The 14259-nt window shown below is 34.7% G+C and overlaps 1 protein-coding gene across 2 annotated transcripts in view; it reads right to left on the reverse strand.

Moving 5' to 3' along the window:
• Positions 1-14259, reverse strand: part of LOC111153273 (cell cycle progression 1) — a 39349-nt gene that overhangs the window by 11659 nt on the left and 13431 nt on the right. For both annotated transcript variants that reach the window (XM_022512192.1, XM_022512193.1), the window contains exons 2-6: positions 10185-10253; positions 7682-7802; positions 5560-5636; positions 4317-4518; positions 201-452 (exon numbers count right to left, since the gene is read on the reverse strand). In XM_022512192.1, the coding sequence (XP_022367900.1) occupies positions 201-452; positions 4317-4518; positions 5560-5636; positions 7682-7802; positions 10185-10244 (712 nt within the window). In that variant the 5' untranslated portion in view covers positions 10245-10253. The remainder of the gene's footprint in view (positions 1-200; positions 453-4316; positions 4519-5559; positions 5637-7681; positions 7803-10184; positions 10254-14259) is intronic.

Genomic DNA, 14259 nt, shown 5'->3' on the forward strand with positions numbered 1-14259 from the left:
CATGCTAAAAATTTCTACATTTGTGAGAAAGGTAGCACTATGCCCATTTTCCAAATGAGAAACCTGAGGCTCAAATAAACAGCAAGCTTTCCAAGGTCATATATTTAATGATGACACTGAGAACAGTTCCCAGAATTCCTCTCTTAGCAAGTGCCCATACACACGATTTGTTTACGTGTAACCAACTTTCAAATACTTACCATAGAAATGCCCAAATCCCATGCTGACTGCAATCACCAAAGCAAGTATAACACACTTATTCAGACCACTGCTGAACTGGCGTTTACACAACTCCTTAGAAGGTTCAGTTTCTTGTTCGGGGAGTTGCCGTTCTTCGGATTCGGAACTAGAAACAGTCTTCTTCCTAGCGCGGCGGCGTCTAAGAGCAGGACTAGGCTGATGACTGGTTTCATCACTACTTGATTCGTCGTCGCTAGGCTGCGATGAAAATACTATTTTAAAAAGAAAAATGTAAATATTAAAAATTTTAGAATAGCTTTTCCAATAAATATGATTTAGACTAATCAATGCCATCCCTACGTGCCCTTTTACATAAGACAGCCAAAATCAAAAACAAACAACAAAAACAGAAACTCAAGTTTTCAAGTTTTTCAACATAAAACCAAAACAGCAAAGATTTCAACCGTGATACACAAGAATCTATTAATCATGTTCTGTGCCTTTGAGGGTTTATTTGGTTTTATTTTTTTAACTTCTCTTCTAGTTTACACTGTTAGAACAATCATTCTCATAGCCTATTAAATTTCTTTGTTATTACAGCCATAAACAGATACTGTTTCTAGAAAGAAAAAGAAACTCTCTTCTTTCAATTTCAAAAGGAGGTAATTTAAGCTCAACTGTTTAAGGAACACATGGAGGTATATGAACAGTTCCTGCAACTTACAAAGTACAGTAACTACCAAAAGTTTTCTTGGGTGAATCTGGACCCTAGTTTCATTTCCATCCTTTGAGTCCACAATCAACGTTCAAAGCACTATAGTTTAACACAGGTTTCCAGAAGTCAGATGAGCCCTTCCCTTCGACTGCCACTCTTACTAGAAGGTTATTAATTTTACCCTCTAGTAAATATGTCAGCATGAGGAAGTGACACAACAGCTATCTCCGATATTAAGGACTAGTCTGGTGCTGCTCCTTTATGAAAAGAACAGTAAAGAACAACAACAAAAAAATCCATAAGAAATCTCAAGTCCTGGAAATATATCCACTAAAAAAATCACCTTCAGTTTTTTTTAAATGTAGAACTTGTTAACACTGTTCTACCAATCAATAAACTACATATTGACACAGTAAGTTAGATGGCTCAGTAATAATTTCCACAGGCCAGTTATAAGGAAGAAAAAAAAAAGGCACTAAAAGTAAGGATAAAATGTGAACCTCAATTTGATACAAACAGCTCCAAACAACAAACATCCATGCTTCAAAAAAGCAAAACAGTTCTTCAGAAGACAGGGTATCCATGCCACAGGAAAAGTTGGTGACTTAGGTTAGGCAGTACTTTTTTAAAGATGGGTCACAGAGGGTCTGGTTAACTTTCACACTGACAACACCAAACACAAAGACAGAAAGAACTACTGGATGAATGATTATTCCTAGTATTTAGTTATACAGATGCCACTGAGAGTTCTTTTGGTCATGACCCTTATGCCCATCATGTTTATCTGGTTATTCTTGATCACTAGTTTTTCCCAGATGCCGTCGCCTCAGCTTTGAGGTTATATTTCTTGGACAAAGAGAAAGAAAGGAAGACTTAAATAAAGCATTACATAATACAAAGGCATTCAAGATTATGGCTGGAGTATTTAAGTCAGACTTTCTGACAGTATTAAGATGGGTAAATGTAAAAACAAACCATATGTCAAAATTCCTTAATTAAATTTAATTCTATTGCCTTCATCATAGATTCTAAGTAAACAAGCCAGCCTAATCCATATTAATAAGTTCATATCCTTATCTAATGCTTCCATCTTTTTTAACCCATATATCTAATAGCTAAAGTATTTTGATTTTTGGCCCATAGTCCAAGATGCAGGCAATGCAAAGGCATGCAATAAGCTTAGCCAGCCTTATTACAAGATCAATTTGAACACCTGTTTAGAGTATCACAGATGACAACAGTTATCTTTAAAGCACTAAGTAAATAGTAAATGTGACTAGGCACACTCAGCTCAAGAAAAGCTGATCAGATTTAGTCACACCACCTTGGAAAGCGAGTTGGCTAGGAACATGGTGTTTCAGCTGATCATCCCATCCCCTTATGCATTCAGGAATCTTCCACAGCTTCTCCCACCACCTTTCTTTTGTGAATAAACAGGAAAAAAGATGTATAAAGCTTTATTATAAAGACTAAAAAGGAAAAAGAGAATTGAAAATACTTATTTTAATTATCACTCAACATTGTTATTTGTGCTCCATCAAAATTGAACAATCATGCCTTTAAAAAAAAACATATATGCAAATACAAGCTTTTCTACAACTACCAATTTTGCTTTCTTGGGGGAGACTCCAGTGCAAGGGAGTGGCTAGTATTCTTAAATAAACAAAGAGTATATTGCCACAAGAATCTAATTTAGAAGAAGAAACAACTTGAAATCCTACAGAGATGGAGAAGAAGGGAAAGGAAAAATCAAAATAACCAGGCAATGGGGAGTAGGGGATTAACAAACCAAAAAAATAGGAGGTGAGAGAGAACGTAGACTCTTCGCAACTGATTTATATATATATAGTATTTTCAACATAATCCAAAATGCCATTTTTAAAAATTATTTTATATAACACTTTCTTTACTGAAATAATTCATTCCTTTAGGAGAGAGAGAAACGGATAAAAATACTCCTAGTAAAATATTTCTCTTAACTGAAACTGTAAAATTCCCAAGAAGTCCAAGTTCAGAAAGGAGATAAACACCAGAATAATGTGCTTTGAAGTATCCAAGTTCCTGAAAAAATTAAGTTTGTAGGATCAATTTCTTAAATATCTGCTTGGACCCTTTTGTAATACTCCTGCTTCAATGTGACTACTTTTTCTGGCCCGTGAATATTCTCAAATTAAACCATCATCTATAGTCTTCTAAAAAATAAAGGAAAGAAGGAAAGGAAGAAGACTACTTGAATACAGCGTGAATCCTAGATTTAAACAAATAAAATAAAATTTGATAAACAAAAAAGATTCTAAAGTCAATCTGTTAGTCCTTATAATAAATATACTATGTAAACCATTCTGGCAAAGGCTGACCACTAAGAATGCCAGATGAGCATTCAAATACTTGAATAAAGTGCTTTTAAGCTCTTGTTTATAGCCAAACTGCTATACTAACTGAAAATAACTTGCCATTAAATGAGATAGCTAAAAATCTTTACTTGACCTTTTATTAGCTTGAAGTGGAGTAACAAAATTCCATTGTCTGATACTGGCAAATGTAAATATTAAAGAATGGTAAACTCTAAGAAAATGATCTGAAATAAACACATCCTTATTTTTGCATCAAATTAGGATATTTTGGAATCACTAGCCATGTTCCAATTTGTCTTTCTCTCAATTCATCCCTGAGTTACAAGTGTTCATTAATAACTGTGCGTCAATTATAGCTTTCTTTTATTTCCCTTTGTGTCTAAATATTTGTGTGCACCTTGAAAGATGTTACATACACCCCTCAAGCTGAGCCAAAGAAATATAGAAAGGAATTAGCTCAGGAATTCACATTTTAACCTCCAAATCATTGTCTGAATAGTAGGCATTGAGTGCCTTAAATGTGACTTAAAATAGGCACACTTTCATAACTCAATCTACAATGAAAGATACAAAGGTCAGGGGCTTTGGGATCTGCTGTATTGCCAGCTCTCTGAACTCTGTTTAGCACATAAGGAGCATTCAACAGATGTTTGTTAAATGATTAATAATTGAAAGGATCTAACAGACTTCAATAAGAAGCTTCTTCCACAATTTCTAGAAATTAAAATTTGTACCACTGTAAATAGAAATTTTAACTTTCTCCTATTTTTACTTACAATGGCTTAATCTTCCACCTTTAAATACCTAAAATATATCAAATGCATTCTGGAGTGTTTCAGACAATAACAAAGCTCCTTGAAGATAGTTTTTTTCATCTTTTACTTAATAAAAGATGGTATTTACTGTTATAGCAATTCTGCTCTTGGGACCTACAATCTAACAAAACGGTAGACATAACAGTAGATTTTGCAAAAAATCTTAAATATATTAAAAACTTGGCCATTGTATAAAAGGTGGTCCTAGGACACCTTAAGTCTCTATCAGTGTACTCTTTATGCAGCTCTTACCAGTTTCTGGCTGACAAAATGTATATTGGCTGCTGGAAGAAGACCCCATGTTAAAGTCTTCTGGACTCTGCACTTCTTCAACAATTAGAGCTTCCGGATTTCCAATTTCTTCTAACTTAGGTGGCTCAAGGGTAACAATATCAGAATCATCACTGACAGTTCCAAAATAGACATTGTCTTCAGATGACTTTGCTTCTTCTCTCTGAGGAATAATTTTAAAGACAGTAAATTCAACAATTTTTTGAGAGCCTTATATTTTCTATGTAGCTCAAAGTATACAACAGTACTTAAGTACTGTGGTAATTTGGGCTTAAAATAAAAGATAGAGGAGTCCTGCCCAAAAGACAAAGATGGCAATAGCAGGCTCATCTTTTAGTTCAAAACACCATCAAACGCCTTGAGCAGTCTTTCAGAATTAGAACAAACCAGTGCCTAATCATTGTAGGCTGCAGAAGATAAGAAGCCCGCCTTCAAAATCAAGGACAACAGAAAAGAGAGGATTCATTTCTCACTAATTCCATGGGTTTATCTGACCATAACTCTGTAGTCAGGAAGCCCATAAGACTGATAACAAATTTCCATGGTTATATATGTAATAAACTTCAATAACTATGCCATGTAAAAATCATCTAATCTAGTTTTATTAAGAAGTCAAGTAAAGCGGCGTCTGGGTGGCTCAGCGGGTTAAAGCCTCTGCCTTTGGCTCAGGTCACGATCTCAGGGTCCTAGGATCGAGCCACGCATCGGGCTCTCTGCTTGGCGGGGAGCCTGCTTCCCCATCTCTCTGCCTACTTGTGATCTCTCTCTCTCTGTCAAAAAATAAATTAAATCTTTAAAAAAAAAAAAAAAGTCAAGTAAAACATCAAAAAACAAGATTTAGGTTGTTCTCAAATTTAAAAACAAAACTTCCTTTTTTGATAAACCCTAATAACTTATTTCTCTACATAATTCAAGAATGCAATCTATTTCCAAAAAAAATTTCTTAGAGGGTAAATGAATAGAAATTACTTTTGTAATTACTTCGATAAATTAAAAGACATCTCACTTAAGAGTTTAGAAGACAGAAGTTAAACTCTAATAATAAAAGTGACCAATCTATGGAATCTCAAAAATTTTAATAAAAGTTGTTCATAATTCGAAGAGGAAAAGAACGCACAACTAGACATAGAAGCTTTAATTATTCCTTAGTATTTACTAAAGAATATTGCTTATCATATATCTACAGAGTACAACACAAGTTTACCTCAAGTGCTGACTTTGTTTCCTCCAAAGCTGGATAAGCAGTTTCTCCCATTAACACTGTGTCATTCTGGCTACTCTCTGATATAAAGCAAAGATCAATTCAATCAATTACACTTAATTGAGTTTTTGTAGTCCACACAGATTATAATCTGAGTACATAAAATCTAGTCCTATTTTTTTAAAGTGGATTTAATTAATTAAATCACATATACTACAGTTGCTAAAAAGTTCTCTGGCAATTGATTTATATATAGTACTTTCAACATAATCCAAAATGTCATTTTTTAAAGTATTTTATATAACACTTTCTTTACTGAAATAATTCATTCCTTCAGAAGAGATAGCAATGGATAAAAAAACTCCTAATAAATATTTCTCTTAACTGAAACTGCAAACTGTTGCTAAAAAGATCTCTGTATTTCAAATATAATTATTTGAAATTGTCAGAGGATAATTTTAGATATTGAATTCATTTAGTATCTACTAAAAAAACAATATAAATCTCTAAGTAAACATAATCTTTACTTTACAATACAAAAGTACCGAATCCAGTGTGCCTGTAAATACCTGTTAATATGGAAAACCAATTTTCAGACGTCTGATGTTATAATTCCTGCATTCCTAAAAGTAGCACTATTCTAATGACTGTTAATGCTTGGTAACACAAATATCAAAACTGTATCTTCAAATTATGAATTTTTTGCAATAAAAAGGATTATAAAAAAACAAGGATTCAAAAGAACACAGAAAAGCAAAATAATGTCACTATAGCAAATGTATTTTATAAAAAACTCCTCAAAGGGGACGCCTGGGTGGCTCAGTTGGTTGGACAACTGCCTTCAGCTCAGGTCATGATCCTGGAGCCCCGGGATCGAGTCCCACGTCAGGCTCCCAGCTCCGCGGGGAGTCTGCTTCTCTCTCTGACCATCTCCTCACTCATGCTCTCTCTCACTGTCTCTCTCTCAAATAAATAAATAAATCTTTAAAAAACAAAACAAAACAAAACAAAAAAAAACAAAAAAAAAAACCTCCTCAAAGGAAAAATGTACCAAAAAAACCAACTGGAGTTTACAAAATCATATTTTAAATGAAAAAGTCTATAAAATTGAAGTTAAAAATATCAAAACAATATGATAAACATATATAAATTTTATGCATAACAAAGAACACATACCAAATGTTAACAGCAGTTATCACCAGATAAAAAGAATTAAAGGTGACTTAAAATTTTTTTTGTTCATTATTTTTTTTCTGTCATGAATGTGTATTTCTTATATAATTCAGCCCCTCCAAAAAAAAAAAACAAAAACAAAAACAAAAAAAAAACAGGAGAAAAAAAGAGAAAAACTACCCCATTTGTATGTGTTACAAAGCCCCTAGCAGCATATTAATCTGAAATCAAGACACTTCAAAAAAGATGTACTTGGGTCCAAGGACTCCCAAGAAGTAAAACTCCTTTTACATATGTGAGTATGGGCATTTCTTGGGAGAAAACATTCACAGCTTTCAGATTCTCAAGGAGATCTCTGACCTATCAAAGCTAAGAATCAATGTTCAAAGGAGAATAATCAATACACAGGCTGAAAACAAGATTTAATATAGATATAGATAGATATAATCTATCATGTTTCTAGCCATGACCCATATACTTTATTCTCCTGAGGAAATGTTCTGTTTACATTTCAATGCAGTTTTTAAAGAAGCTTAAGACGTAATTTAAAAATGAAGTTAAATGCCTTTTACCACCTCTAACCAAAAGTAATTTGAAGTGTGATGATAGATAACTAAAGAATCTGAGTTTAGTAAATCCCTTATGATTAATTATTTTGTACATCACTAGTCTTAATCAAGATTAGCAATATTTAGTTACCAGTTACACGTGTAGTATGAAAGAGTTATACAGAGGCCTAAATAATACACTACAGCTGTAAATAAGCAAACCCCTGGACAGGTTGGTACCACTATCTAATCCACACCAAAATTCTGGTCATTCAGTGACCTGATCATTTGGATTAGCTAGAAAGGCTGCCCACCTAGAAAAAAGGCAAGACTCGTACTGTCTTTCACACGTTCTATTATTATTTAAAAAAAAAAAAAAAATCAGACTCTTTTTCGTATCTTACCTCCCTGCTCTGGCTGTAATACTTGTAGCTCCTCTTGCTCTAAAGATGTACATTCTGGAGCGAGCTCACAGCTGTCACTGGCTGTACCATGTTCAGAATTCACCATCTCTGTATCAGACCCCTAAGAAAAAAGCAATAATCAGTTCTATGTCTATCAGCCGCTCAAAGTTGATTATTACTACATGTAGATACTTCCACTAGTCAAAGTCCTAGATGTTGCCATTCTCCGAAGGGAGCAGTATCTAATCTACCTTTTATTCAATTTAGTCCATAAAGGCCTATGGCAATGAAATGGCAGAATGGAATCGCAGGCTTAGATTCTAAGAGAAGTTAGCCAAGTCAAATCCTCTACTCTATTTTATAAGCCCAAGCAATAAATTTGATCCCAGAGGATAAGTTTTTAAACTAAACTTTAGCTGCTTCTGTTATTTTACCTCTACTCAACATTTATGAAGGTACTATGCAAGGCATTTTGCTATGTATTATGAAATATTAAAAATTCAAATCCAAAATTCAAATTTATAGCCTATTCAGAGAAACTTTCACATTCAAATAACTATTTACTATGACAATGTAGAACTAAAAAAGTCTAAGGGCAAGGATTAAAATGAACTATAGGATTAATGGAGTAAACTTTCCCTACACAATTTTATAGAGTATTCTTTATTCTTCCAAGGTTGTCCTTCCTACTTTGATGTCAGACTGTCTTCTGTGTAATAATACAGTGGGTCTTACAGTTTTTTCTCCTCATATCTTATTAACAAAATAAAGTTAGCCACTAAGCTCCTTCTGCTTATCTCCATACCCTTCTCCCAATCTCTCCTGTCGTTTACTGATCCATGAAATCAAAGGTCTATATTCTCCTAATATATATAACTTGAAACAGCAAAAATTAAAAGAATTCATCAAAGGAGTATGTTTTGAGTTGAATTCTAAAGAGAGCTCTGAATGTTAAGACCATGGGATTACCTAAAGTGGCAGGAAAATCATAGAAACAGGCAAGGTTAGGGCTGAACTGGGGACTGCAGGGGAGATCAGTGCTGTCCTAAAATAGCAATGAGAAAGGAAAAGGAAACACATCTATAAGACATCAGCAGTAGAACCTGCAAACTAGATAAGGAAGAGGGATAAAAACACAAATATGATCTACTCTATGACAAGATATCTCTAATACAGAATACCCTAATGACACACTTGGCTAAATGCCAGAGAGGTTTACTATCTTGCTTCACACTACAGAATCACAAGACTCCCACAGCTTCCTTGCTCCTATACTGTTAATTATCCTTGAAGGAGAAGTTATTGCTATGGGAGTTTATCTACACTTCATAGAAAACAGGTTAAAAATAGAAAAATCACTAATTAAAAAAAGAAAAAAGAAACTACCCCAATCTCAATTGGTAGAGCTGCTATTAAATTTTCAAATTTTATTGCAGAAAAATCATTTTTTGGTTAATGTTTATTTTAAGAAGACGTAACTAGCCATGTCTAAATTTTAAATTATCAAGGTAATTCTAAAAATTACCACTTAAACTTTTTATTAATCAAGGAAAACAAGTCAAGGCTAAGAGACCCTAAAAACAGACAGGTAAACTATAAAAAAATCCATTAAAACTTTACGATATAGGGACGCCTGGGTGGCTCAGTTGGTTAAGCAGCTGCCTTCGGCTCAGGTCATGATCCCAGCGTCCTGGGATCGAGTCCCACATCGGGCTCCTTGCTCATCAGGGAGCCTGCTTCTTCCTCTGCCTCTGCCTGCCATTCTGTCTGCCTGTGCTTGCTCTCTCTCCCTCTCTCTGACAAATAAATAAATAAAATCTTAAAAAAAAAAACAACTTTACGATATAGAGGATTTTTAACTTATTGCTTCTACTCATCAGTATTTTTATGATTTTTCTATAGTGAACGTATGTTACCAGTGTGGAAAATAAATTAATGCTTATTATATACTAGTCATGTAAATACTTCCTTAACAAAACTCCTTTTTTGAAAGCGTTCTAGCCATAGTCCTTTTTCAATCAAGTTCTGTTAGTAACATAATGTAGCACAACATATCCAAAGTAGAACACATGTTCCCCATGCTCCTTTCTGGTCTGTTTAAATGCAGGCTCTGATATTTTCTAGTTACATAATCTTGGCTAAATTACTTACCCTCTCTAAGTTCTAGTTTCCTCAACTATGAAATGAGAATGCAAATCCATACCACAGAGGTTATTTAAAATTCTATGAGATTATAGATAAAAGTACAGGGCTGAAACAATAATAAACCCTCAACAAATATTGCCTACTGTCTCGAAGCCGAGAAATGTACCACACGACAATGCAGAAGACACGGGCTCATGAATGAAGTTTTCAGCAGTAAAGTTTAATGTGGGTGGGAAAATGTCCAAGCTAAAGACAATGGAACCTCAGGCTTCAATGCAGCAAACACTGGCCTTCAAAAAACCCAGGTGATACACTGTAGTATTATAAATGGCCTTATAAAAAGTATTAAACAACATACCTCATGATTGATGACAGTCCAGCCACAAGATGAATCACTGTCACTGGAATTTTCAGACATTTTTCAGGTCTACAAATACAAAAACATATTGTCATGTGGGGTACATTTCAAAAAATTCTATAGGAAGCACTATATGTGCCCAAGCAGGAAAAGTAGCTTACTGCTTGCCTTCCAGGTGAAACTGAGACAACCCACCCATAGATTTCTCATACAGGATCTATTAACTGCATACCTGGATGAACAAATAGAACCAAACTTTGAAGACATCCTCCTGAGCTAGAATAGTACAGACAGTCACACTGTAGGAATAAACAAGCTGAGTATGAATGAAGGATTTGGCCACACAGGACAGAAAGGAAAGGAGAAGCCAATGTAAATGTGTGGGTAAATCAAGGGTTGAGAGACCAAATAGGTGAGTGGAAGAGCTCCCAGGCCAAGCAAAATGAAGTCTATTGTGTTGGCAACATGAAGCAACTGAGATTTTTCAAGCAGGGAAGAAACATGATCACAGTTTTTATGAAAATAACGGTGTCAGCAATACTCCACCTGAATTAAAATTGGGGGAGAAGACTAGAGATTGGTTAGAAACTTATGGTCATTGACAATAACCTAGACTTAAGTCCTAAACCAGCAAACATCCTGGTCACTCTACCTGGTTTGTTTTCTCCTTTCTATCCGAAGCTCCTATTTAAACATCAAAACCAAGCTAATTAAATGGTTATCTTACTGGCTTTGTTCTATACATTTAAGTCCTATAAATGCTTCTATTATTGCACATACATTGAGGACACATTAAATCCAACTTGATGACTGGTGTTTTAACAGAAAGCTCTACTGCAGAAAATTTAATATGGAACCAGTGGTCAAATAAGAACAGGGCAAAAAATATTGGTCCAAATCTTCCATCAGTGATTCTGAAAAAATTAACATTTTAAAAGGAGAAGGTGTTGGGGTGCCTGGGTGGCTCAGTCAGTTAAACATCAGACTCTTGATTTCAGCTCAGGTCATGATCTCAGGATCATGAGATCGAGCCCTGCATTGGGCTCCATGCTGGGCATGGAGCATGCTTAAGATTCTCTCTCCCTCTGCCCCTACTCTCCCCTAAAAATAATAATAAAATAAAATAAGAAGGTTCTTGGTCACTAACAATATAAAAATTAGCATGTTTTCAAACAAATTATTCAAAATCTAAAATAAGACATAAAGATGACTGTGACTTTTACTGTCACGCTAAAGCATTTTCTAGTAAGTTCACCTGAGATCACTCAATTACATGATTTCTTATAACTGATTAGGGCTCAGGCAGTTTATAACTATAAATTTAAAGGTAAACTATTACAGTACAATAAATGTTTTCCATCTAGCACAGAAGATTATCCCAAAGGCTACAGTCTGTATACCCTTTGGGTATTAACCAATTTTTATGTCTTAGTAATTTTATTTCAGCATTCCTTATTAAATTGACTATATAACTCCGAATTCCTCATTGAACTAGTTTTTATGAGTTAAAAAAAAAGTTTGATACATTATTATTTGCACCTAAATTCTTTTATAACAATTTGAAAATCATGGGTAACATATGAGTCCACATGAAGACTGAGCAGGAGGAAAGGAGTATGGTCAATGAAGGCTTTATAAATGAGATTGCAATGTTTAAGACATACGAGAGACCATTTTTTTACCCGAATTAATTGCTAAAATTTAAAAATAAAGAAATCACAAAAAGTAAAGTTCTCTTTCCCCATTTAAAAAAATGACACTGGAGGGATTCCCCAAAAGAAAAGAAAAAGCATTAGAGAGCAAAAACAAGGCAGAAACAATTAAATATTAAAGTTCTAACCAAGGCAATTAACCTAGCATGAGTGGAATATTAAAAGAAAATCAGATATGAATCTTTAAAAGTGCATATATTAAGATGAGGAAGCAATTAAAGAGCCCTAAATCTGCGGGACACAAGTGCAATACTCCTTGGAGAAGATAAGCACCTACATTTAACCAGGACTGATGAGGGGGAGGAAACAAAGCAGAAGGGAGGGGGTTGAAAGATTTTAGAAGATTTTAGAAAGATTTTTTTAAAAAGGACTGAATAACCAGACACAGAAGAGGGAGAGAATGTTGGTAGGATAACTCGCAGGTGTCTGGTTTAAGTGACTGAGTAGTTGGAAAAACCATTCTATATGCAACAGGAAGTAAAATAAACTAGTTGAAGCCTAAAAAGCATTCTTTCTCCACCATGTGAAAGATTCTAACCTCTTCTATAAGCTCACATTCTCACTGCTGCTCCATCTCACCCTGAGATTTACCAGTGCTTTATTTTGTTAATAACCCTCCAAAATTTGTGAATTACCAAATCCAATCAGAGGTATTTAATGTATATATCTCCTACCCTCCTCTTGGTAACTTCTATTAAACAGTCCTTTTAAATAGTTCCTAGCATTTGTTTTCTAACAAAGTAATCTAATAACCCAGGTGATGAAATTAACAAAGCCAACATTTCAAAATAAAGTTATATACATTGCTAAATTGGAACAACTTTAACATATATCAGTTTTTCAAATCAAGGAGCCCACTTAAATCAGGACCCAGATTAATTCTTTGTTTACTCATCTAGAAGGAAGAACAAGTTTGACATCTAGCCCAAATGAGAAAAGGACTACTGGTCACATCACAGAAACAGTTTGGATAAGTAAAATTCACAGACCTACTAAAGAATCCTTTTAAGTCAACAGTTCTCAAAGAATTGGGTACACTGTAATTAAAGCAAAATTTTAAAAAGTAAATTTCTGAGCCCCACTCTAGACACACTGACTCTAAAAGCTGTCATTATATCTGAAACTCCTCACTTGTCAGTGATCTTCCTAAAATGATAATTTTATATATTACTCCTTTAAAATGTTAAGATTTTCATACTGTTTTTTGGATAATGCCCAAAGGCACTGTATATTTACTGCTTATTCTCTAGCATCTTATCCTCTCTCCACCCATTCCCTCTCCCCTCATGATTTTGATTCCCCTAAAAGGCTTCGCTTTCTCAACTGAGGCTTTGCAGATATTCTGATCAGTTCCCTACCCCAATACCTCAACCCAAGCCCCTGTGTCCATCCTTCCTTTCTCAAGTAATGCATTACTTTTGTGAACAATTCCCTGACCCCACCCCCCCCAAAATTAGTATTTTTCCCTAATCTACTACTTGAAAGAGAATGCTGTGCTATAGTTGCTTATTTACCTATTAAATATTCCCAAACACAGGACATTGCTTGATACATATTAAGCACTCAAAAAGAAGAAAGGTGGGATGCCTGGGTGGCTCAGTTGGTTAAGTGTCTCACTTTGGCTCAGGTCATATTCGCAGGGTGCTGGGATCGAGTCCCACATCAGGCTCCCTGCTCAGCGGGAAGCCTGCTTCTCCCTCTGTCTGCAGTTCCCTCTGCTTGTCTGAGCGTGCGCTCTCTCTCTCTCTGACAAATAAATAAAACCCTTAAAAAAAAAAAAAAGAAGAAAGGTAAAAAGAATTCTGGATGATAACAGTAACACAACTCTAAACTATTCCTTAAGGAACTCAAAATTCTAGAGGAACCTCTCATTATTTTGACCAAATGTAAGTGCACAAACCCTTCCCATTTTAAGAGCTTTACTAATAATTTTGAAATATGCAGAGTTTATGGGAAGTAACAAAGGCATAAAAATACGAAGTTATAAAGCTGAGAGTACTTAATGAAGATTATAAACTTGAAGCACTTTTCTAGACCCAGGCTTCCTTTCATTCCCAAGTAGTTTCTTTAATCAGTCATATATATCCAATTGCTTAGGTTTCTTGGGTATTCAAATACAACCTCTACAAACCGAAAACCACTTCCTGCTGTTCTTCCTATTTTTGGTATCTCAGAGAACAGCATTAGCCAAAAACAATCTGGCTATAAGGAAAAGCCACAAAATATCAGATTAAAAAATCTAGATTTAGGATAACTAAATCACCTTGACCCAAAAATCCAGGGAAGTCTTCTTAACCATTCCTGCTTCCACTGCCTAACCCAGCTTCATTTCCCACTTCAATTTCAGTGACTGCTCCCTAATG

This window comes from Enhydra lutris, unplaced genomic scaffold, assembly GCF_002288905.1.
Source record: "Enhydra lutris kenyoni isolate GAN:26980312 unplaced genomic scaffold, ASM228890v2 scaffoldscaffold31, whole genome shotgun sequence".
In the NCBI taxonomy this organism is placed as follows: Eukaryota; Metazoa; Chordata; class Mammalia; order Carnivora; family Mustelidae; genus Enhydra; species Enhydra lutris.